Source organism: Callithrix jacchus, chromosome 10 (genome assembly GCF_049354715.1).
Source record: "Callithrix jacchus isolate 240 chromosome 10, calJac240_pri, whole genome shotgun sequence".
In the NCBI taxonomy this organism is placed as follows: domain Eukaryota; kingdom Metazoa; phylum Chordata; class Mammalia; order Primates; family Cebidae; genus Callithrix; species Callithrix jacchus.
The window spans coordinates 24,037,492-24,064,462 of record NC_133511.1 but is presented as its reverse complement, the minus strand read 5'-3'; the positions used below and the strand labels follow the sequence as shown (position 1 = coordinate 24,064,462).

The 26,971-nt window shown below is 37.6% G+C and overlaps 1 protein-coding gene across 1 annotated transcript; it reads left to right on the top strand.

Annotated features, from left to right (window-relative positions):
- The first annotated feature begins 15,178 nt into the window (after positions 1-15,178).
- Positions 15,179-20,282, top strand: LOC100400918 (olfactory receptor 8B12). The gene has a single exon (XM_009007140.6). It carries the CDS (start codon positions 15,424-15,426, stop codon positions 16,360-16,362), a length of 939 nt encoding a protein of 312 aa, XP_009005388.3. The 5' UTR covers positions 15,179-15,423; the 3' UTR covers positions 16,363-20,282.
- The last annotated feature ends 6,689 nt before the right edge of the window (positions 20,283-26,971 follow it).

Here is a 26,971-nt window from a genome sequence, read left to right as displayed (position 1 = left end):
ACTTCCGGGTGTTGGAAATGTTCTGTACCTTCATCTGAGTAGTGACTGCAGATTGTGTTGCTCTCTGAAGACTTCTGCACCTTAGGTATGCTATCAATAGTGTAGGTGGAAGAAATGAAGGTACATTGTAAACGGATAAAAAAATTCTAGGGCCTGGTATGGTGGTTCATACCTGTAATCCCAGCTCTTTGGGAGGCTAAGGTGGACAGATCACAAGGTCAGGAGTTTGAGACAAGCCTGACCAATGTGAAAGCCTGTCCAATGTAAAAATACAAAAATTAGCCAGGTGTGATGGCATGTGCCTGTAGTCCCAGCTACTCGGGATGCTGAGGCAGAAGAATCACTTGAAACCAGGAGGTGGAGGTTGCAATGAGCCAAGATCATGCCGCTGCACTCCATCCTGGGCAAGAGTGAAGATCTGTCTCAAAAAAAGAAAAAGAAAAGAAAAGAAGAGAAAAAGAAATTCTGGGTATGACAGAGCAAAACTCTACCAGATGACACCCCTACATGAAAAATTAAATGTAGGCATAATTTTTAAAAAGGAAAAAGCTCTGAAGGTGCTGTGGAATGAACAGAAACAGACTGATCCTGGTAGGGGATGCAGAAGCACTTGGGGGAGGGGAGATGGGGAGCAATACTGAGAAGCACTCATCTTGGTAGCTTTTTCCTTGGCACCAAGTGCAGCCTATATGGTGCCCATGTGGAAAAAAATCACAGCCTCTCTAGCTCAGAAAACCAGAAAAGCAAAGTCAAAAAATCCTAAATATTTCTTGACTTTGAAGAGAATTGGGGAAGTTGTGGAAACAAATGAAACAGAGAGGAGATCCCCAAACTAGATTCACTCACATCTTTGACCTAAATCATGAACGTGCAGCACAGACTCAGCAGCTCAGGTAAAGACAAAATATCTGGACTGGCGTCAGACATGCTCAAGAAAGAAAAATTTGCAGTTTAATTCGGCCAAGAATGTTCCCTGATAAGGGAAGGAAAACAAACTCATTGGAGAAAACAACAAAACAAAACCCAGACTCTCCACTTAACATTTACAGTGTCCAGCATACAATTGCAAGTTACCTGACATACAAAGAACTAAGAAAATGAAAAAATTTTCTCAAGAAAAAAATCAATTAATTGGACCACAAGAGGAACCAGATGTTGAAATTAACAGATAATAATTTAAAAATCAGGTATTACATATCCCTTCAATAAAGTAAAACAAAACTTTTTGGTTACCAAACAAAAGTCTCAGGTGAGGAGTGATGAATCTCAACATAGAAAATACAAACACTAAAAAAAGGAAGACCTAGAATGGAAAAATACAATTTAGGAAATAACAGAATTGATGTACTTTATAGCCATGACAGAATAGAAAGTAAGCAAACTTGAAGATTGACCAGTAGAAATCATATAAGGTGATACACAGAGAAAAATGCTGAGGATCATGAACAGAACCTCAGAAATGTGTTGGATTATATCAAATGGTCAAACATGTTTAATCATAATACCAAAAGAAGAGAAAAAAAGAATAACGCAAAAAAATCTGAAGAAATAATCCATCTAAATTTACTAAATTTCATAAAAGCGAGACATTTTTCTATTTTTTATGAAATTTAGACAATTTGAAGGGGTTATTATTAATCACCAAGCTGAATTAATTTAAAGAAGTCCTGTGAAAGATCACCATGAAACTAAGTCTAATACGAAGAACAAATTTTAAAAATGAGCAAGAAAAAATATTACATACAGAATACAACGGTTTCTCATCAGAACCCATGAAATTCTGAAGCATGTACAGCAACACCTTTAAAGTGGTAAAACATACATACAAACAAAACGAAACACCACTGTCAGCCCATAAATCTAGCAAGCATATTTGTGAACAAGAGCAAAATAAACACGCTTTGAGATAAAAGAAAAATAAGATAATTTATTGCCAGCAGACTTAAACATAAGAAATGATAAAGGAAGTTTTTCAGGATGAAGAAAAATTAATCAGATAAAAACGTGGATCCTAAAAATATAATAAAATAAGAGCACCAGGAATGGAAAGTATCTGGATAATACAAAATATTATTTTTTCCACTTCCAGATATATGCCAAAAAATTGAAAACAAGATCTGGAAGTGATGTTAGTGCAACCACCTTCATTGAAGCATTTTGCAATAGCCGAAAGATGGAGGTAACCTAAATGTCCTTCGGCAAGCAAATGGACAAAGAAATGTGGATACTTACAATGTTGTGGTTTTCTCTCAACTTGTATAGAAATGATATAACCATTTAAATATAAATTACATGTTATTGTGGAATTTATAGTGTATGTTGATATATAATATTATATATAACTATAAAATAAATGGGTGATATAGACCCAAGTATTGCAAGATTTCCATATTTTACATGGAATGGTACATTATTAATTGTGATGACTAGAAAGTTAAGGATGTATATCACAATAGAACAATTCTTAATAGGGCAATCACTAATAAATTAATGCAGAGTATAGTTAAAATAATCAACAGGAAAGGTAAAATCTAATTGTAAAATATATTTTAATTAAATTCAGCCCAGGAGAAAAGAATTAGATCTGAAGGATAGGAGTTTCCTTATAATACAGCCTACATGAAGCCCGGATGAGTGGAATCCTCTTTTTGATCAGTGTGGCCAAAGCACACTGTGTCCTATCAGTTTAATACACTTCAAGTTTGAAGAGAAGAGCCAAAGATCACTAGGTAGTGAAAAGAGATTATAACAAAGAAAGATATAGAAGAAACTGAGCATGCTATGAGGACAGTTACTTTACCACATGGCTCTGTTTCTGTTGTGTAGACCTCTTTCTAACATACATGCTGGGGAAAAAAAAGCTCGTTTCCAGGTTTTTTTTTTTAATTCTGGAAGCGAAAATAAGTCAGGCTGAACTTTCTCATAGTTTTCTTTTGCCTCTTCTTTGTTGGTCTCCAAAATAAATGCTTCACATGGGGTTTTCAAATGTTGGTTGCAATTCAAAAGTGGGCATAGGCAGCAGCCCACTCAAGAAGAGTTTGGGAAAGTGGCAGAGACATCAGCAACAGTGGGTAGCCTGTAGCTACAAACCTGACCATCCTATCCAGGGGCTGCTCCAGGCTCAGCCTCCTGAGGTGGGGCCTGTGTGGTGAGGCAGCTGGGCACCTGAGAGCATGTGCTCTGCAGTTGCATGTTTAAGGGACATGATATTGCTGAGTGCGGAGCGTGCAGAGTCATTGGGATGAAATCGCAGGATAGGCAGAGTGAGGATGCAACAGCTTCAGGAAGCTGGTTCTGAGCAGTGCCTATAGTTTTCATCTTTAGGAGGATCAGTACTAAGAGAAGGAGATGATTCTCTAAATAACTCGTGAGGCTATGTGCCAGTATCTTGGTAATAGGGAGGCTTGCCCTTGATTGTGGATGAGACTTCAACTGATGATGGTGACAGGCTGCTCTCCAGAAGTAGGTAGAGTCCTGTGGCTTTATACTGCCCTCTTACTAATGAGTTTTAGTGGCAAGAGGGAGTCCTGTGAGGCCAGGCCACCCATTAAATTGGTGTTGAATTTAGTTTGAGTTTGCTTACATGCATTGAAGGTTTTCATTTTGTTGTTTAGGGTGGGTCTTAGAGATCCAAGTTTTGACTAGGATTGCTACATCAGCATAATAGTCTTTTATCACTGTGACAGATTTAGCATTCATTCTTGGTTCATGACCCTAAACTGCTCTGCATTTGGTGTTAAATTTTTCTCCCTGCCACATAGCATTTTCCACAATATTTCAATCACATTATTACAATTCTTTTTGAGATTCCCAGAGTCCTCTAGAATAGTTGGAAAATGCATACACTAGTAGAGAGGTATTAAATAGAAAAATAAACTTTGAAATTTGAAGGTAAAAAACTTCCATAGGAGGCAAGTTATGCTAATTTCTTGTTATGTTGCTATGTGCTCAGACTTTATTATCTGTAAAATGGGAAAAATGAAAACAGTTTTGGGAGCTTTGTGACTTCAACTACTTGACTTTGGCTTACTACTCAGGCTGGAGATAAGGACTTCTTTGTAAGTTGTCAAACAGGTGCTGGGCTTAATTCCTGGGTAATGGATTGATCTGTGCAGCAAACCACCATGGCACAAGTTTACCTATGTAACAACCCTGCACATCCTGCACACGTACCCCGGGACTTAAAAGTTGAAGAAAAAAGTACATATGATTTTATTAACCGGCATCAACACAAAAACAAAACAAAAGGTGCCCTAACTCTGACACTTAGCTATTGACTATTTACTAATGACCAATGGTTAATAGTCTTTCATTATCTGTCTGCCAGGTAACTTAGCACTAACCAGACAATTATTTTGCCTCTGAAGGTATTATTTTCAATGGTTTTAATCAATGCACCTTCAACTATGTTACTATCCATAGGGACATATATTCTTAGGTGGTCCCCAATAAAATCTTTAGCAACTGGGCAGTCACTCTGTGCCAGGCACTAGCTATGCCCAACCTATCAGCTGGGATAGCAATCCCTTCATCCACAAGACAATCAGCTGAGTTGGTCTCTAGTTATTATTTTATGATATTTTTGATTGGATCACATTTGTTATCGCTTGCATTGGTCCAAGTCCTCTGAAAAGCATATACCAAGACAAGATTAGATATTTAACAGCTGTCAGGCAAAATAAAGAGGGAGCTAAAAGAAGTTGAAAGAGCTAGCAAACTGGTCAGGGTGATGGAAAAACTGATAGAATTTTTAAACCAAATTTTTGGGAGAAATCTCACGTCTAGCACAAATAGACCTGCTTTAATAATCTCCGTTCCTTTTAGTCGTTGGCTGGGCGTAGCCTTTGGGAAGCATGACTTCAATGCAAATGTGGTAATTGATTTTAGAGTGCAACAGCAGGGGTGATTAGTCATTCATATTTCCTGAAGGGGTATATCTGAGAAGTGCACTTCCATGATCACTTTTAAGAACCTAATTATAATGTACTGATGTTTATCTCATTAAAAAATTCCTTAGTATGTAATTTACTATTTATAGCAAAGATTAGAACCACATATTATAGAGTATGCAGCATGGTGAAGTAAAATATATAGCAACAATAGCATAAAGGACAGAAGGTGCAATAGAAGTATACTCTTCTGAGGTTCTTTATACCATGTGTAAAGTATTAAAATATTAGTTGAAAAATTCTGGAAGTGACAATAAGTTAGACTGAACTTTCTCACAATTTTCTTTTGCCTCTTCTCTTTTTTTTTTTAAAATTTTTATTGCATTTTAGGTTTTGGGGTACATGAGCAGAACATGCAAGACAGTTGCTTAGGTACACACATGGCAGTGTGTTTTGCTTCCTTTCTCCCCTTCACCCACATTTGGCATTTCTCCCCAGGCTATCCCTCCCCACCTCTCCCTCCCACTGGCCCTCCCCTTTTCCCCCCAATAGACACCAGTGTTTAGTACTCCCCTCCCTGTGTCCCTGTGTTCTCATTTTTCATCACCCGCCTATGAGTGAAAATATGCAGTGTTTCATTTTCTGTTCTTGTGTCAGTTTGCTGAGAATGATGTTCTCCAGCTTCATCCATGTCCCTACAAACGACACAAACTCATCATTTCTGATTGCTGCATAATATTTCATGGTGTATATGTGTCACATTTTTCCAATCCAGTCTATCATCAATGGGCATTTGGGTTGACTCCAGGTCTTTGCTATTGTAAACAGTGCTGCAATGAACATTCGTGTGCATGTGTCCTTATAGTAGAACAATTTATAGTCCTTTGGATATATACCCAGTAATGGGATTGCTGGGTCAAATGGAATTTCTATTTCTAAGGCCTTGAGGAATCGCCACACTGTCTTCCACAATGGTTGGACTAATTTACACTCCCACCAACAGTGTAAAAGTGTTCCTTTTTCTCCACATCCTCTCCAGCATCTGTTGTCTCCAGATTTTTTAATGATCGCCATTCTAACTGGCGTGAGATGGTATCTCAATGTGGTTTTGATTTGCATCTCTCTGATGAGCAGTGACGATGAGCATTTTTTCATATGATTGTTGGCCTCATATATGTCTTCTTTCGTAAAGTGTCTGTTCATATCCTTTGCCCACTTTTGAATGGGCTTGTTTGTTTTTTTCCTGTAAATCTGTTTGAGTTCTTTGTAAATTCTGGATATCAGCCCTTTGTCAGATGGGTAAACTGCAAAAATTTTTTCCCATTCTGTTGGTTGCCGATTCACTCTAGCGACTGTTTCTTTTGCCGTACAGAAGCTGTGGAGTTTCATTAGGTCCCATTTGTCTATTTTGGCTTTTGTTGCCAATGCTTTTGGTGTTTGGGTCATAAAGTCCTTGCCTACTCCTATGTCCTGGATGGTTTTGCCTAGATTTCCTTCTAGGGTTTTTATGGTGCCAGGTCTTCTGTTTAAGTCTTTAATCCTACAAGGCTACAGTAATCAAAACAGCATGGTACTGGTACCAAAACAGAGATATAGAACAATGGAACAAAACTGAGGCACCGGAGGCAACACAACATATCTACAAACATACAATCTTTGATAAACCTGACAAAAACAAGCAATGGGGAAAGGATTCTTTGTTTAACAAATGGTGTTGGGAAAACTGGCTAGCCATGTGCAGAAAGCAGAAACTGGACCCCTTCCTGACACCTTACACTAAAATTAACTCCAGATGGATTAAAGTCTTTTGCCTCTTCTTTGCTGGCCTCCAGAGTAAATGCTTCAGATGGAGTTTTCAACTGTTGGATGCAATTCAAAAGTGGGCAATGGCAGCAGCTCACTCAAGAAGAGTTTTTGAAAATGCCAGAGACATCAGCAACAGTGGGAAGCCTGTAGCTAAAAACCTGACCATCCCATTCAGGGCAACTCCAGGCTTAGCCTCCTGAGGTGATATTTTGATCAACTCCATGCTCAGCCTCCTGAGGTGATATTTTGATAAAGTTGCATATTGCCAATGCTACTAAAAACCACTAATAAAATGAGATATAATTAATAAGACAACAGAAGAGATAAAAAAGAATATGAAAATGTACTCAAATAAACCAAAAGAAGGCAAGAAAAGAGAAGAAAAAAGTAACAAACACCAGACCAGATGGGACGGGTAGAAAACAAATAGCAAGAGTGTAGGCTTAGCTCAATAATTACATTGAATATAAATAGTCTAAACATGCCAATTATGAGACAGAAAAAGTCACACTGGATTAAAAAAAACCCAAACTCAACTATATGCAATTTAAATAAACCACACTATATACACATATAAAGACAGATATTTTCTTTTAAAACAGGTTGGGAAAAGATACACTGTATAATAAAAGTGTACAAAATCTGGAATATCTTTATTAATTTCTGACACAGTAGACTTCAGAATTTGGAATATTAACAAAAATCATCACAGACATTTTATAATAATTCAAGTATCAAGTAACCAAACATTCACAACAATTTTAAATGTGTACCCAACTAATAACAGAACTTCAAATACATAAAGCAAATATTGACATAACTGAAAAAAGACATAGAAAAATTCATCATTCAAGTTGAAGATTTTTAACATTCCTCTTTTAGTGCAAGGAGACAGAAAAGGATTATGGACATAGAAGACCTAAATAACACTATCAACTTACAGGAACAAAATGACATTTATAGAACATCTCACTCAACAACAATAGAATACAGATTTTTTTCAAGTACCAATGGAAAATTCACCAAGACAGACCATATGCTGGGAGATTAAACAAGTTTCAATAAATTTAGAAGTACTGAAAACACACAGAATATGTTCTCTGACTACTGTAGAATTAAATTAGAAACTAAGAACAGATCTCTGTAAAATCTCTAAATATTTGGAAATTGAACTACACATTTCTAAATAACCCAATTATTGAAAAAGAAACCATGATGGAAATTAGAAAATATTTTCTAACTGCATAAAAATGAAAAAAAAAAAAAAAAACCCCACAAGACCTTGTATGATTCAGCTAAAGCAGTTTTGGAGATAGATTTATAATTTTAAGTTTTCATAGTAGAGAAGAAAAGTTTAAAATTAATAACCAATGACCCTCATTGTAAAAACCTAGAAATAGAATAGCAAATTGAACCCAAAGTAAGCAAAAGGAAAGAAATGATAAAGGTGAAGTATAAATTAATGAAATAGAAGATTAACAATAGTGAAAAATCAATGAAAACAGAATGCAGCCCTTGTAAAAACTCAATAAAATTTTAATTTTTCAATTAATAAAATTTTAGTTAGGCCAATCATGAAACAGATCTAAAGCTAAAATTAATAATATCAAGAATAAAAGGGTCAATCACTACAGATCCTACAGATATATACATATACATATATATATATATAGAGAGAGAGAGAATATATATAGTATTCCATATATATAATATATATACTATACATCAGATTTTATTTGTGCTTTTTTCTTTCTGTCCTTCTCTAAACCATAGAGGTATTAAATCATATTTCTTTATGATGTCATCACTTGCTTCTGTTTTGCTTTACTATTTCTACTCCTTGTGAAACTGCCTTAACTAATTTTCCTGTCTTAAGTTTCTCTCTGTTTTAGCTGACCCTGTATACCACTGTAGTTTAAAATACTCCTTTCCTCCATGGGCATAGATTTGAATATAATCATGCAACCTGACACTTTTTAATACCTTCTGTGTTGCATGTTCCACATACTAGACACTGCATTTATTTATACTATATATTAATACTATATTTATTTTTATATATAGTATATATATGGAATATTATAAAAACTTTATGTTAATAAAGTTGAGAGTTTAGAAGAACTAGAAAATTCATTGAAAGATGCAAATTATTAAGATTTACAAAAGAGGAAATAGAAACTTCGAACAGTTATTAATTGATTAAAAAATAAAATTTGTTCTTAAAGTGCTTTACAAAGGAAATTTCAGGCTAAGATGCCTTCAATGATGAGTGCTTCCCAATGTTTAAGGTCAAAATATAGATAAATAGTGTTATGGAAAAAGAAAATTGGAGTGCAAGGGTACAAGTTACTTATTTTCAGTTCTTTTTTTTCTCTCGAATGCACAGAAATATTAGTTATCTGTATTCTTGAAATTCTCTTTTTCTGTCCTCTGTGAATTCCATAAATTCAAGAAACACTGAATGAATATTCAGCGAAGTCAAATTTTATGCCTATGCACATCTGCAAGTGTGTTATTACTATATCTGGTTTTCTTTTTTTTTTAAATTGCATTTTAGGTTTTGGGATACATGTGAAGAAGATGCAAGATTGTTGCATAGGTACACACATGGAAGTATGATTTGCTGCCTTCCTCCCCATCACCTATATCTGGTATTTCTCCCCATGCTCTCTCTCCCCAGCTCCCCACCCCCTGCTGTCCCTCCCCTATTCCCCCCGCCTACAGACCCCAGTGTGTGATGCTCCCCTCCCTGTGTCCATGTGTTCTCATTGTTCAACACCCGCCTATGAGTGAGAACATGCGGTGTTTGATTTTCTGTTCTTGTGTCAGTTTGCTGAGAATGATGGTTTCCAGGTTCATCCATGTCCCTACAAAGGACACGAACTCATCGTTTTTGATGGCTGCACAGTATTCCATGGTGTATATGTGCTGCATTTTCTTTGTCCAGTCTATCATTGATGGGCATTTGGGTTGGTTCCAGGTCTTTGCTATTGTAAACTGTGCTGCAATGAACATTGGTGTGCATGTGTTCTTATAGTAGAATGATTTATAATCCTTTGGATATATACCCAGTAATGGGATTGCTGGGTCAAATGGAATTTCTATATCTGGTTTTCAGATAGAAACACTATGTCTCCATGGTGTTAAATAACTTTTCCAAATTCACACAGCTGTGGCATTGGAATTTGATTACAGGTCTGTTTGTTTCCAAATCTTGCTCTCAGTTGTTCCACTTGGCTTTTTCCATTGGTCAATTTCCTTCTCCTGTTTTCTAATTGTGGGTATTTTTGGAAGAGCTTAGTTCTTAATCATTGACTATTCTGTCTTTAAATATTTCTTCTTGGAACAATTCATCACTCTTTTGGGTTCACTTATGTTTAGTTGATTCCCCAATTTGCATTTTTACTCCTTTTCTCCCAAGGTCTGGTCCTTCATTGCTGTTTTTAAAAGCTTATTACTTTCAAAGGGTTCAAACAGCATTTTATCATGTAGACTGAACTCTAGCTTCGTATCTTCCTCATTCCTTATTTGTTCATTTTCTGCCATCCTACTCAGAGCTCTGTGGTCCTAAAATTTTAGTCAGATTTCATTTCTGTTTTTTCCTTACTGTCCTTCTCCAAACCATAGAGATATTAAATCATGTTCCTTTATGATGTCATCACTTGCTTCTGTTTTTGCTTTACTGTTTCTACTGCTTGTGAAACCACCTTTACTTATCTTTCTGTCTTAATCTCTCTGTTTTAGCTGATCCTGTATACCACCACAATTTAGAATACTCCTTTCATCCATGGGCATAGATTTGAATATAATCATAGCAACCCAATACTTTTTAGTACCTTCTGTGTTGCATATTTTACATTACTAGACACTGCACCATTTATGATTATTATCCCCATTTTAAGATAAGTAATTTGAAGCTCAGGAGAGGTTAAATATTTTCAAGTTCACACAGCTAGTAAGTGGCAGAGCAAGTAATTGTAGAAGCTGGTTGGATCCTAAAGTTTATGCTCTGAACGCATACAGAGATCATGCAATTTATGATCTAAGTGGAATATATTTCATAGTGAAAAGGATTGTTACTAATAATTTTTTCTGGGTTAATAGATCTAAAAGTGGATCCCTCTACTACCTTTCTAATAAAACTGGATAGGTTAAGCAGATGACTTTTTTGGGGACAAAGGTGACATTGACATGTTAATCTTTGTACTTGCTGATTTCAGGGTGACAACAGAGCATGACACTGAAACTTTTTTTTTTTTTGAGATGGAGTTTCGCTCTTGTTACCCAGGCTGGAGTGCAATGGCGCGATCTCGGCTCACCGCAACCTCTGCCTCCTGGGTTCAGGCAATTCTCCTGCCTCAGCCTCCTGAGTAGCTGGGATTACAGGCACGTGCCACCATGCCCAACTAATTTTTTGTGTTTTTAGTAGAGACGGGGTTTCACCATGTTGACCAGGGATCCACCCACCTAGGCCTCCCAAAGTGCCGGGATTACAGGCATGAGCCACAGCGCCTGGTTTGGAACATTTTATTAGAGAGGCCATATACACAGGACAGAGAATTAACAGAAAAGTAAGAGCAAATTTAGGTACTAACAATTTTGAAAATGTTTTCAAAGACGTGAGATGAGATGCCCAAAAATTTAAGAAAGAAGAGGCACAAATGATTGAGAACTGGTCACGGGGAATTTTGGAACATTGAGTAGGTAAGGAGGATAAAGAGACAGAATGGGAGATTACTCTATTAGACTGTAAATCTCTTTAGGAAGTCAAAGATTTTTTTGGTATCCTTTATATGCCACATATACATATTGAAAACCAATATACCATTAAGTATACCTGCAAACCATATGACTTCTGGTAGATAAGTCTAATTTTGTGCCCATCCTTAGATCCTAACTGGAATCATTTCATATGCAGACATTTCAGCTGCCATCTTTTCTCTCTGGACAGGCTTTCTTATGCTTTTTGTTGAAATTGTGTCTCATTCCGACATTTCTTTTGTGTGGAGTGAAGGTTGCTGCCTTCGTCGTCACCCATGTGCTGTTTGACAGTCTACGAGAAACCACCTGAAGGTTAATGCGTGTGCCATATATACAAAGCATATTGTACATATGCTTACCACATAAGTACGTCATAATCTATGTCTCATATATATTTTAATAAAGTTCATGTTAGCAATAAATAGAATAAACACTCCATTATACAGAGATTCAAGTTTTGGAAAAACAGACAGTTCTGCATCAAAAGTAAATTAAGCAAGAATATTTATTTCTATGCTTCTCTGTGCTTGTATTGGAGCAAATCAACAGTGAAAATGATTTGAAGAAACCTTGGTTCATTTGAAATAAAATGCTGATGCATTTGAAATGAAGTTCCCATGGAAACCATCTCTGAAATGACAAAAACCTCAGAAGAACTTTCCTGGTGTTGCATCAGGAATACAAGAACTCTCTAAATCTTCTAGAGGAAAGTAAACGTTAAATGAACCCCTAAGGTCCTCTTTGCCCTTTCGGTCTCAAGACAAGCCCACGTTGTGGGGCTTATTTCAATTTTTTGATAATGGATTCTTTTTCTCTATTTCTTAAGTGCATATAGTGGGATTGAGGACAGGGGTTGGGATTCGTTAGAATTACTCTGGGATGTAGACAGTTCCAAGTGAACTGACCAATGAGACAAGGTAAGTGCTGAGACTGAGCTGAGGGCGAGCAGGTCTTCACCGACATATGTTCACTTCTGGCCTATGTGCAGTTTACTTGCCCGGAAGAAGACTTCTGACTTTGTTTTATGATTTCATAACTTCTCCAAGAGGGCTATGTTATATATGTTTTAACTCTGACTAAAAACATATATAACCTGTCTGCTAACTGAAGCTTGAATTTCCCCAATTAGAGGTTTATTTCTTGGCTATGAAATCTGTCATCTTTAATACACAAAAGTCTATATTTTTATAGCAAGGGCTATAAAGTGCAAGTTACTACCCAAAGCTTTTTTAGCCTTCATATCACTCTCAGTCATTAACCAACATTGTGTGACTTGTAATTGTCTGAATACTCAGCAAGTTCTCTTGCCCCTATATCTTTTTACTATTTTCATAATTTTCTTCCTTAGAGCGAGTAATTTGGCTTAAGATACTGCATTTAAAGTGCAGGGCAAAAATGTCATGCCTTGGAAGGCTGCTGGATACTCCATGAGTGCCTAATGTTTTAGAAGAGTAACTGATCATATCAAGCAAACACTTCAAATCTCTTCTGAGTCATTGCTCAAATGTCAGATTACTCTATTTAAAATTAACTCTGTACCCCTTCCTTCTCTACCCCCTCTCTTGATTTTTTTTTGGACAGCATTTTTCATGTTACATGTTTTTTTTCCTTTCATTTATATCTTTTTTTTGGTCTTCTCCCACTTGAATGAAAACTTCACGAGGGCAAGAATTTGTTTTTCTTTCCCAACTAAGAACTTAGAAGAGTTTCTGGGCATAGTAGGTGCTCAATATGCATTTGCCGAAGGAATATTATTTTTGTTTATATCTTTCTTCAAGTCTCCATTATCTGACCTATTAGCTGTGGGGTCCCTTCCCTGGCCTTTACATCTTGACGCAAGTTGATATTAGTTACTTAATTAGTATTTGTTTTTAATTATCAAGCTTAATTTGCATGAACAGGTAATGCGGGAAAACCAGGGAAGATTTCTTTATATTTTGAGCTTAGAAAAGTTCATATCATCCTTGGTAAATATTAGATGTGAGTGGAATAATGACCCTTCTCCTCTGAAGTCCAATACTCCTTAATTTGACCTTTCCTGGCTCTGACAATTTCTACCCTTGTCTTATTCCACATGTGTTGCTGTGAAAGAATACCAGAGACTAGGTTATTTATGAAGAAAAGAGTTTTATTTGGCTCACTGTTCTGCAGGCTGTTCAAGAAGCATGGTGCCAGCATCTGCTTCTGATGAGGACCTCAGGGAGCTTCCACTCATAGTAAAAGGCAAGGGGAACTGGTATGTGGAGATCACATAGCAAGACAGAGGAAGCGAGACAGAGGAAGCGAGAGGAAAGAGAGGTGCGAGGCTCTCATGGGAACTGATAGAGCGAGGATTAATTCATTACCACTGGGATTACACTCCCCCTTATCTCAAACACTTCCTCTTAGGCTCCACTTCCGTCATTAGGGATCACATTTCAGCATGATGTTTGGAAGGTCAAGTATCCAAACTATAGCAGCCATCCTTTATGACTGCTTGTTTTTATCTATCAAGAATCTCATGAGATCCTCGTAAGTAAAAATCCTGCTTCAGAGAATTCATTATCACTCACAGGGAGGTAGTATAGCCAGTGGGTAAGACCATGAAAATCGGAGTTAGACAAACCAAGGTTTGACTTAAGATTCTGGAATCTGTCAGCTGTGTGTGCTTCTCACTTTTAAAGCAGAGATTCACATGTCTAATTTATGAGGTTGTTGTGAGAAATAAATGAGGTAAGATCATTTGCACATTGGTGTTGGATTCTTGGTGTCTGTATGAAGGTACAGGGTTGGATACAGTGTTCGGTACACAGTAAGTTCTTAATACAAGGTAGCAAAAATTGTTTTTTCCCATAGTGCCTTGTCCTTAATTGTGCTTAAAAAGTTGTAACCTGAATGAAAGAACAGGTTATTAAAGGCATGATCAAGAGTGTAAACAAACATTTCCTTTTCCTTAGGGAAGGTGGCCTCTGGTGATGGCTCTGAGGGAGCCTCTGTAACTAGCTCACTGAGGTCTCTACTCCAGAATAAAACTCTCCAGATACCTGTTATCCAAGGTGTTAGGAAAGATTGCTGTCTCATTCCTGGAAGCTGGTCAGAAGCCTTTGGGCAAAGTCATAATCAGAGATTGTTTTCTCTAGCTCTGCAAGAGAACCAAGATTCCCAAAGAGAACCAAGATTTTCAAAGTGGAGTAGCAGAAGCAGAGGGGTCTGGGCTCCAAGCTGTCACGTTCTTTGCAGCAGGGTCATTGGATTTCCACAAAAGAGATGGGTGATAGGCAGTAGAGAGCAGCACTGTGGCTCCAAGCCGAAGTGGGTGAGTGCTTGTCTGAGCCACCGGGTGCTACAGTAGAGTGGTTAAAAGAAAGCTCAGACCACTCTCATCTGTCAGAGTCCTGGCTTGTCATTGAAGGCTCAGTGTCAACTGTCAGAAGATAAGGGGAGAAATTTGGATATTCCTATGAAGCTCACACTAACGTATATTATTGTTCCTACCGTTAATTTGCATTTATTTAATGATGAGTCATGTTGACAATATTTTCTGTGTCCACTGTGGATTTTTTCTTTTGTAATTAAATATCATTTAAGTAAAAGTTTTAAATCGTTAATTTCTGTTAAAAAAAGGAAAGAAAAACCCCTAAAAATCAGGTAGACATTGAGAATATAGAGTGGAAAATAAAGTATTTATCACTACCTTCCCCCACTGTCAGGAAAAGCTCAGACTAGAGGGGAGCCAGAACCTAGAGCTGCAACTCTGTAGCACTGGGACTGTGCAGGTGGCCCAGGCTAGGCGTCCTCATCTGTGGAACGGGGATGCATGTAATGCCACACGGCATTTAAACAGTGCCTATCCCATAGTTAGTGCTCAGTAAATGTTTCTTTTCTTCTCCCTCCCATTCCCTTAATTTCCACTAACTCCCCAGTGTGTAGCCTTTCTCTCTTTCTGAGCGACTTTTTCTTTTTCTCTCACAGACAGTCCTAGAGGAGAATGCCTGCCAAGAACTCCTCGTCTGTGACAGAGTTTATCCTCGCAGGCTTAATGGACCAGCCAGGACTCCAGATCCCCCTCTTCTTCCTGTTTCTAGGTTTCTATGTGGTCACTGTGGTGGGGAACCTGGGCTTGATAACCCTGATAGGGCTCAACTCTCACCTGCATATTCCTATGTACTTTTTCCTCTTCAACTTGTCCTTTATAGATTTTAGTTATTCCACTACCATTACCCCTAAAATGCTGATGAGTTTTGTCACAAAGAAGAACATGATCTCCTATGCAGGGTGTATGACTCAGTTTTTTTTCTTCTGTTTCTTTGTCTTTTCGGATTCCTATATTCTATCAGCAATGGCGTATGACCGCTACGTGGCCATCTGTAACCCACTGTTGTACATGGTCACCATGTCTCCCCAGGTGTGCTTGCTCCTTTTGTTGGGTGTCTATGGGATGGGGGCTTTGGGGGCTGTGGCTCATATGGGAAACATAATGTTTATGACCTTTTGTGCAGAAAACCTTGTCAATCACTACATGTGTGACATCCTTCCCCTCCTTGAGCTCTCCTGCAACAGCTCTTACATAAATTTGCTGTTGGTTTTTATTATTGTGACCATTGGCATTGGGGTGCCCATTGTCACCATTTTTATCTCTTATGGTTTTATTCTTTCCAGCATTCTCCACATTAGTTCTGCTGAGGGCAGGTCTAAAGCCTTCAGTACCTGCAGCTCCCACATAGTTGTGGTATTGCTTTTCTTTGGGTCAGGAGCTTTTATGTACCTCAAACCACCTTCTATTCTACCCCTGGACCAGGGGAAAGTGTCCTCCATTTTTTATACTGCAGTGGTGCCCATGTTTAACCCATTAATCTACAGCCTGAGGAATAAAGATGTCAAAGCTGCCCTGAGGAGAACCTTTTGCAGAAAATTCTTAAATGATTGAGAAAGGGAATCCAAACCTTTGTTAATCAGGGTGTTTCTTTTCTTTTCTTTTCTTTTCTTTTCTTTTCTTTTCTTTTCTTTTCTTTTCTTTTCAGTGAGGGAACCATTGCCAGTGCTTTCTCTGCTATACTTGAGAAAAATTTTAACTTTTATTCTTAAGTGCTCTTATTCCCTGCACTGCTTATTCAACCCAACGATTCCAATTGTTATTTCATGAGAATAGTTTCTACAATTATACATCGTTTAATCTTGAATAGGCTTATGGAACCATTTTACTTCAGTCTCCTCATACGATACATCACACTCATAAATATTGTGTAAGCTGCCAATGTACACACATGTACCTGGTGCCAGAGCTGAAACTGGAGTCCGGGCTCTTGAATTTTAATCTACTCTGCTATGTTTTCCTTCAGCTACATTTTCTTGTTCCATCTTTTCCCCAACTGATTTCATTTTAAAGTGTTTTTCTTTTTTTCAGATGTCATGTAACTTTCCAAGGGTTAATTTTTGGAATAACATTTTTGCAAGAGTGTTGGAAGTGAAAAATATGGGTGATGTGGTCTTGACGAAAAGTTAAGAGAAATTTTTAAAGAGTTTTGGGGTGTGTGAGTGAGAAGTAGTTTAGATTTCTTATATAATCAAGGATGGTGACCATGGAGATGGTATAGAGCCTTAAGGGTCAAGGCTAATAATATAAGGCCTTCTAAGGCATAGATAAACAGGTTTGAAGGAGTTAAGTATGCTAGATACAGGCTTCATTCTTTATTTGAAAATTAAGGGAGGTAGAATTTGGAGCCTCACCTCAAGGGTCTGAATAATCTACATTAATAATAGACAGCTCTGGGTAAGTGCTATTAGAACCACAGCAACCAACTAGTTGTCAGGAGAAGCAATTGCTATTGTACTTTAAGACACTGCATACATCTGTGACCTTCTGTTAATAACAGTAGGGCATAAAGGAAAGAGATGGTGGTCTCAGGAGAGGTCATATATTCACAGCATTGGGTAAGTGTAAGTACAACTTTATATAAAGTATCAGAAGAATAATGTTTTTGGTCTGAACACATTACTAATGGTAACAATTCTTTCAGAAGTCATGGCATATGAACTGTCTGGGAGATAGTTTAATTTACAAACTTAGGAAAGTTATCTTCTATTAGAAAAAGAGAAAGTTTGGATTAATGTTTAACTTTTTCCTTTGAAATGTTTCAGTTTAATCAGGATATGGTTAAGGAAATGAAAGTGTAGGGGAGGACTGTGTTTTGATGCTAAAGGAGAGGAATGATTATTAAATTTGAGACACATGTTTTGAGGGTGCAGTAGGAGTGGTGGAGAATCAGTACAATGAAAACACCCTACCCCTTCTTAAATTGAATCATAATTTTTGAAGTGAAGTGCACAAACATTAACTGCTCAATGATTTTTTTTCACATCTATAAGGCTATGATTACATACCTCCACCCAAATGAAAATACAGAAGATTTTTATCATTTCAGAGTATTCCTGCTGCTCTTTCCCAGTAATTACTACTCCCTACGCTCTTCCTGGTGATATCCACTATTCTTACTTTATCATCACAGTTTCATTTTTCTCATGCTTCAGCTTCATATAAATGTTAAATACTGCATTTACTTTTTTATGTTTCACCTAACATAGAGAGTCATGTGAGATTCATCCACAACACTGTTCTTGGTTACTGCGGTTTTAGTATTCCGTTGTATGAAGGTAGAGCAATTTACTTATCAATTATCTTCTTTATGGACATTTGCCTTGTTTTCAATTTCTGTATATTATTAATAAAGCTGCTATAAACATTCTTGAACATGTATTTTGCTGCAAATATACACTTACTTTGTTTGGGCATATACCTAGATGTACATTTTATGGGTCACAAGATAGGCATATGTTTAGGCTTCTAAAAGCTATCAAATTGTCTCCCAAAATATTTAACCTGATTTGCACTCCCATCAACAATTTCCAGAAAAGGATACTCTTCATCTTTATGAACACTTGTTATTTTCAGCATTTCTCATTTTAATTACTCTGTTGGGTGTGTAGTACAATGTTGCTTTAGTCTTTTAAATATTTCCCTAATAAATAATGATTTTTTTTTGAGACAGATTCTTGCTTTGTCGCCCAGGCTGGCGTGCAGTGGTGTGATCTCTGCTCACTGCAACCTCCACCTCCCGAGTTCAAGCAATTCTTCTTCCTTAGTCTCAGGAGTAGCTGGGATTACAGGCGCATGCCACCATGCCCTGCTAATTTTTGTATTTTTAGTAGAGATGGGGCTTCACCATATTGGCCATGCTGGTCTCAAACTCATGACTTTTTTTTTTTTTTAAAGAAACAAGGTCTTGCTCTGTTGTCAGCCTGGAGTATAATGGTGTGCTAATGGCTCACTGGAGCTCAAGCTATCTTCCTGTCTCAGTCTGGGCTCAAGCTATCTTCCTGTCTCAGTCTCTTGAGCAGCTAGAACCATAAGTAAATGCCACCACACCTGGCCAATATTTCTATTTTTTGTAGAGATGAGGTCTCACTATGTTGCCCAGGCTGTTCTCAAATTGCTGGGCTCAAGTGATCCTCTCATCTTGGCATCCCAAAGTGTTGGAATTACAGGTGTGAGTCACCACACCCAGCCTTGTTGGGCACTTTTTACATGTTCATTAGCTATTTGGACATCACCATTCGTGAGGTACCTGTTCAAGTCGTTTGGCCACTTAAAAATAGTGTTTTTAGTCTCTTTCTTACTGATTTTAGTTTTTTAGAAAGTATATTCTGGATATGAGTGCTTTTTCAGACACACACATTGCAGTTATCTTTACTCAGTTTCTGGCTTGCCCATTCACATGACCACTCACTATGTCCTTTGAGAATGATATTTAAATTTTAAGAAAGTTCACTTATCCACCTCTATTACTGTTCATGCTTTGTTCTGTTTAATTTTTTCCTGCTACGTAGTCACAAAGTCATTCTCAGGTTTACTTTGAGAGTTTCATGATTTTTCCTTTAATATTTAGTTTTTAGATCAATTTTAAATCAGTTATGTATGTATGAAGTAGCTTTGTTTCTTTAATAAAGATATTATGTTGCATCAGCATCATTTATGGAAAAGACTTTTTCTCCTCCCTAAATTTTATAGGCTGTATTTGTGTGTGTGTATTTGAAGATCAGGTGACAATAATTTAGTGGGACTAATTGGAGAGAAGTTGACTTGGAGCCACAGTGCTGTATTCTACATTACAATAGTGAATAATAATGAGAAAAACAGACAGGCTAGTCTTGTTTTGAAGTGAAATTTCATCCTTTTCTACCTTTTACTTTATTTTCAATAACTTTTTAAAATTTAATTTTTAATTGTTTATTAGTAGTATGAACACAGTTGTTTTTTGTACATTGAATTTGTATCTAGCAACTTTGTTATTTCATTTATGAATTCTTATTTATTTATTTTCTTTGTATTTTTTAAAAATATATATTTTATCGCATTTTAGGTTTTGGGGTACAGGTGAAGAACATGCAAGATTGTTGCATAGGTACAGATATGGCAATGTGGTTTGCTGCCTTCCTTCCCATCACCTATATCTGGCATTTCTCCCCATGTTATCCCTCCCCAGCTCCCCACTTCCCACTGTCCCTCCCCTATTTCCCCCCCACAGACCCCAGTCTGTAATGCTCCCCTCCCTGTGTCCATGTATTCTCATTGTTCAACACCTGTCTATGAGTGAGAACATGCGGTGTTTGATATTTTGTTCTTGTGTCAGTTTGCTGAGAATGATGGTTTCTAGGTTCATCTATGTCCCTATCATTTACGAATTCTAATTGTTCCTAAACTAGACAAAAGAGAAAGTAAGAATTTATACTTCATTTTTTCTGTATATATTCTGGAATCTGCAAATAAAGACATGTTTGATTCTTCCTTAATGATCTTTACACCTTTTATTTATTTTATTTTTTTCATTGTCCTATCTAAGACTTCCAATGCAATGCTGTATAGAGATAAGAACGGATATCCCTGTCTTGTTTCTGACCTTATGATAAAGGCATTAAGGCTTTCACTATGAAACAAGATGTTTGCTGTAGCACTTGTTTCCTTCTGCAGATGGCAGTAATTGGATTATGGGTGGGTGATTAGCAGCTTCCACTTAAGAAGGGATATATTTTTCTTGAGAATACATGTAATGGTAAAAAATTAAACAGTACAAACATGTATACAGTAGAAACAAGACTTCTTTTCACATCAGTTCACCTATGCTTACATTCTTCCTCCTGGATGCAACTATTACAAGAAATCTAATAGGCATATACAAGCATATCTCTCTATCTTTATATATCTAGGGACTCTTTTTTGTTTTGAAATTTAATAAAAGGGGATTTGGGGACGTACCTTCCAGTGGAAATGATTTAAAGAGGAGGGAGCAGAGGATATCATTAGGCAACAAGAAGAGAAATCAAACACAGAAGAGGGATGGGTTAGAGAATGAATAGGACAGAAGAGGACAGAGGAGAAAAAAGGAGGAAACGCAGCTAACTCATGGTAATTTCAGCTCTGGCGACATTTGGGTTTCTTCTGCTTTTCCATCTCCACCCCATGATTTGATCACCTGTATCTTTGATTGTTGCTGCCCTTGAGGAAAATACACTCAGAGCTTTTTGTTCTCACTTGACCTCCCAGAAAACTATACTTCAGTCTACACAATACTGGGGAAGTGATGTTCCCAACCTCAGTCCCCTCCCATTCCCTCTAGTCTTTCTGCCTCACCTAAGAAGTAGAAAGCACTACTTTCTACTCTAAAAGTGACCACATAATTGGAAGTAAATCACTGCTCAGTAATTGCATAGCATTTCACAGGTTTAAATGAAATATTGGTTGGCTGCTTGTTCGTTATTTTCCTCCCTTATTCCTTCCTGTCTCCATTGTTAAGCACAATTATTGGCATAAAAGAGGTTTTCAATACCCATTTTTAGACTGCATTCTAGCCTGGGCAATAAAGCAACACTCCTGTTCTCTCTTCCTCTTCCTCTTCCTCTTTCTTCCTCTCTTTCATTCTTTTATTTTTCTTTTTTTATTCTTTTTGTCTTTCTTCCTTTCATTCTTTTCTTTCTTTCTTTCTTTTTCTTTTTTTCTCTCTTAAAAAAAAAAAGAGGTAGAAAGCACTGAGAGGCACTTGTGAAGTTCACAGCCCCAGGGAATAGGCCAACTAAAAGACTGAGACTTAATCATAGCAATAGAGAACGTTTTGTCTCCCGCCCACACTTCACTGTCACACCAGTTAATCTCCTGTATAAAAACAGGGGTTTAGAGCACAGCTCAGAATCTGTCAGGGAAATCCTGAGACAACAAGGGGAGACGAATTGGTACTAGAGAAAATTAAAGCTTTAGACACCTACAGCTACAGCAAACACAGACAAAACAAGCAACCACACTAAGATATAAGGGAGGATGTTGGAATTATCAGACTGGGAATTTAAAGTAGCTATGATTAATATGCCCAGGGCTCTAATGAAAAGAGCAGACATCTGGCAAGAACAGATGGGCAGGCAATGTAAGCAGAGAGATGGAAACTCTAAGAAAGAATCAAAAGGAAATACTGAAAACACCAAAGCCACTGTAAGAGAAATGAAAAATGCCTTTGATGGATTCATAAGTAGACTGGGTGTGGTAGAGGAAAGAATCGGTGGTCCTAAAGATATGTTAGCAGACATTTCCCAAACAGAAATGTCAAGAGAAAATAGAACAACAACAACAAAGAGGAACAGAATACGCAAGAATTGTGGAACAATTATAAAAAGCGTGACGTATGCATAATAAAAATACTAGAAGAGAGAGAAAAAGAAAAAAAAACAGAAGATATATTTAAAATAATAATGGCTAAGAATTTTCCAAAATGAATGACACCAAACTATAGATCTAAGAACCTCACTAAACAGTAACAAGAGATAAAATGTCTACACCTAGCCATACCATATTCATATGGCAGAAAGCCTAACAATAAAAAAAATCTTGAAAGAAGCCAGAGGAAAAATACCTGTCTTACTTATATGATCTTATCTATAAAAGAATGAGAATAAGAAATATATTAGATTTTTATTCAGAAACCATGCAAGCAAGAAGAGAGTAGAGTAACATTTAAAGTGCTGGAAAAACAACAGCAGCAGCAACAATTCACCAACCTAGAATTTTGTGTCTGGTGAAATTATCCCTCAAAAGTAATGGAGAGTTTGGTAAAAACTTCTCTGGGGCCGGGCGCGGTGGCTCAAGCCTGTAATCCCAGCACTTTGGGAGGCCTAGGCGGGTGGATCACGAGGTCAAGAGATCGAGACCATCCTGGTCAAGATGGTGAAACCCTGTCTCTACTAAAAATACACAAAATTAGCTGGGCATGGTGGTGCGTGCCTGTAATCCCAGCTACTCGGGAGGCTGAGGCAGGAGAATTGCCTGAATTCAGGAAGCAGAGATTGTAGTGAGTGGAGATCGCGCCATTGCACTCCAGCCTGGGTAACAAGAGCGAAACTCCGTCTCAAAAAAAAAAAAAACTTCTTTGGACAAACAAAAGCTGAGAGAATTTGTTGCCGGTAGACCTGCCATGCAAGAAAGGAGTTCTTCAGAAAGAAGGTATAGGTAAGAAACTAAGATTTACATAAAAAGGGAAGTCATTAGAGGAGGAATAAGTGAAAGTTAAATAAACTCCTTTGTTTTTCTTAGTCTTAATTAATCTAACAGAGAAATGATTGTGAAAATGATAATAGCACCAACACATTGGGTAACCATAGCTTATGAATAGATGACATAAATGACAGCAATGTTATAAGAGTTGGAAGGGAGGGATTGGGAATACTCTGTTATAAAGCACCTGCACTACCCAGGAAATGACACTGTGTTATTTGAAAGTAGACTTATATTAGTTGTAAATTCATGCTGCAAACTTTAGAGTACCCACTAAAATTTGTTTTAAAAAATATAATTGATCTTTTAACAAAGGAGAAAAAGATAGAATAATATAAAATGCTTTATTAAGATTAGAGAAGTTTAGGCCGGGCGTGGTGGCTCACGCCTGTAATCCCAGCACTTTGGGAGGCCAAGGCGGGTGGATCACGAGGTCAAGAGATCGAGACCATCCTGGTCAACATGGTGAAACCCCGTCTCTACTAAAGATACAAAAAAAAATTAGCCGGGCATGGTGGCGCGTGCCTGTAATCCCAGCTACTCGAGAGGCTGAGGCAGGAGAATTGCCTGAACCCAGGAGGCGGAGGTTGCGGTGAGCCGAGATCGGGCCATTGCACTCCAGCCTGGGTAACAAGAGGAAAACTCCGTCTCAGAAAAAAAAAAAAAAAAAGATTAGAGAAGTTTAAAGAAAAAAAGAGACAAGATCCTATCAGTAGATACACAAAAAACACTTGAGAAAATCCCACACCCATTCATGAAAGAATTCCTAAAAAACTACGAATAAAGGGGAACTTTTGTATCTGATAAAGAACCTCTACATAAAAACCTTACTGACAGCATCAGATTTATTGGCGAGAAACTAGGTGCTTTCTTCAGAAGATCAGGACAAAGACAGGATGCTGCTTCTCACCACTCCCATTCAATACGGTATTGGAAGTCCTAGCTAATGTAATCATACAGAAAAGGATGTAAACGGTATACAGATTGGGAAGGAAGAAATAAAACTTTGTTTGCAGCTGACATAAATGTCTGGGTTGAAAATCACAAAGAATGAACATAAAAACCCCATGGAATTGATAAACAATTATAACGAGTTTCAGGAGACAATGTTACTATAAAAATAGAAAAAACATAAAAAGTTAATTGCTTTTACATATACCAGCAATGGATAAATGTTTTTAATTTGAAATTAAAAACACAAAATATGTACAAAATCTATATGAGGAAAACTATGAAACAAATGAACGATCTATAAAAATAAGGAGCTAGTCTATGATCATGAACAGACTCAACATTACTAAGATTTAAGTTCCTTCCAATTTGATTTATAGACTCAATGCAATCACAATAAAAATCCCAGCAAGTTATTTTATTTATCAGCAAGCTGATTCAAAAAGTTATATGAAAAGGGACAAAACTCAGGATAGCCAACATAATTCTGAAGAATAATAAAGTCAGAAGACTGATACCACTTGATTTCAAGACTTACAACGAAGCTATATTATTTAAGACAACGTGGTATTGGTGAAAGTATAGATACATAGATGAAGAATATAAATTCATTGAGGGCATGGTTACCTCAACATTGCTTGGAGAGTGACTGGCAGTAGATGCCTAATAACTATTAGGGAAAGAATGAAGATTCCAGGAGGCTGAGAAAATTATTTATTTACAAGGCCATGTTTCATTTCCTAAATCCGTAAATTCAAACATATTTAAAGAGAACAGATAGCATTTCAAAATATAGGTGAATGGCCTATTTTCTCCACAGTGGTTGCTCTCTGTTTTTGTGAGTTTATTCTACATCTGCCCCTCTGTCTTCTTTATCTGAATGAGAAGGATCTTTTCCTAAAGGGACTCAGGTCTAAGTGGCAAGTGCAGTGCACACAGTCAGAAATTAGCCTCATTAAGGCAGCACTTTAAAAAAAAGTGGAGATTCTATTTAAAAATTTTTTCTACTTAAATGTTTTTTGTCAACTCTCATCTTCATAATCTTTATCTAGCAGTCAATTAGGGTCCTCAGAAAACAGGTATCTTTATGTAGTAAAACTTGTAGGAACACTTTAAGTTTGGACTTCCTAGGGACTGCAAAACTTTTTATTTAGAACAATTGAACCCACCCTTTGGTGGGAGAACTACATATATAAACGACACATTGTAATATAAACACTGTCCAAAAGATTTATTTCTAATTTGAAATCTCTTTCCTTTTCATGAAGGAACTGGGGATGCCATTTGATCATTCACGGAAAGGAGGGGAACACAGACAATGAGCTGGAAAGAGATCCTGCAACCAATCCATCAAGTTAGATTTTTCTTTAGAGTGCTGGGAACTTGCTCTCAGTTTTCATTTACCTCCTATTTTTGTAGGTGGCTTCTTGCTTCTCTGGACTCTTATAGGGTTCTTAGGCTTTGCTCCTGCTCAAAGTCTGAATTTTAAGAAATATATCACAAATATAAAAGAATACATATCTAGCAGTTATGTATGATTTAGAAGTTCTAAATTCAGTTCAGCTCACATGTCGGAGTTGTCCTTATCAGTGGTAACGGGGCTAGAGTATTTATGCCTTCACACTAATCAGTCATTCCTTTTGCATTGCCTCCAAAGAAGTGCAAATTTCCAACCAATTTGCATCTCCTGTGTAGGTAAACCAGACTCGAGCATCCTGAGGCCAGCTGTCTGGCAAAGAGAAGCAGGTACAGGTGTTCGAATTTTGTGAAAACTTATTTTATACTGGTGTGCATAAAAATCTGATAAGGGCCAGGCACAGTGGATCACATCTGTAATCCCAGCACTTTGGGAGGCTGAGGTGGGCTGATCACCTGAGGTCAGTAGTTCAAGACCAGCCTGGCCAACATGGTGAAACCTCTTCTCTACTAAAAAATACACAAAAAATTAGCAGACCATGGTAATGCATGCCTATAATCCCACCTACTATGGAGGCTGAGGCAGGAGAATTGCTTGAACCCAGGGTACGGAGGTTGTAGTGGGCCAAGATTGCACCACTGCACTCCAGCCTGGGAGACAGAGTGAGACTCTGTTTTAAAAAGCAAACAAACAAAATTTGATAAAGGAATGTGAGGGGACATAGGAGGAGCACTGAAAGGACATGGTACAGCTCCCAACTGGCAATCATTTTTAGGTTGCTGCTGTGATGTTAGCAAAACCCACTTCCCCAAATCCAAACTGCATTTGTTGCTTGAGCTTTTCCTTTTCTTGGTGTACCTATCTATATTTTTAGTTTCTATTTGTTGGGTAAAGTTTTCGTTTTGCCCATTGGAATCAATTATTCTCCTTTAGAATGGAAAAGTGGACTGTTTTGCTGTTAGTGATACCCTTGCTTCCTCCGTCTTTGCTCTTCTCAGACATTTAGAGCTGCAGCCACTGACTCTGTCCTACTTACCCTGGCCCTGTTCCATTACTGACGAAAACTAGCAGTTTTCAACAGATCCCACCCCACTGGAGGACTTGGATGTCTTTTTGCTGCTCCCGGCCTCCTGTTCCATATGCCTGAGATAGTTGAGTGGCCTACATTTTATCATTTTACTTGTCCTATCCATTTGGGCCTCATTTGTAGGGTTGTGATTCCGACTATGCTGATTGTCCTCTGTTCAACCTTCAAATGCATTCTCTGCACGTTTTCATCCTGCACTGTCCTCTGGGAGTCTGGCTGATCTGAACTGCATTAGCAGACTTTCTTGTCCTTTGTCTTAGTGAACAATGCAGGGAAAGAAAAGAGCAAGGCAGGATATTTATTCCTCTGGCCTCTTCCTGTGGGAGTGCTGTGGACTGCAATTATCCACCAGGAGTCTCATTCATGCCAAGTGGCCCTCCCACACTGCTCTCTCCTTGTCCACTTCAGCCCACATGTCCTAATGGTGCCTCCTTTATTAGCCCTGCATTAAACCTGTGATTTTCCTACATCCCACTGACAATACTGTAAAC

Coding starts and splice junctions, on each gene's coding strand:
- LOC100400918 (XM_009007140.6), top strand. CDS start 15,424: ATGCCTGCCAAGAACTCCTCGTCTGTGACAGAGTTTATCCTCGCAGGC.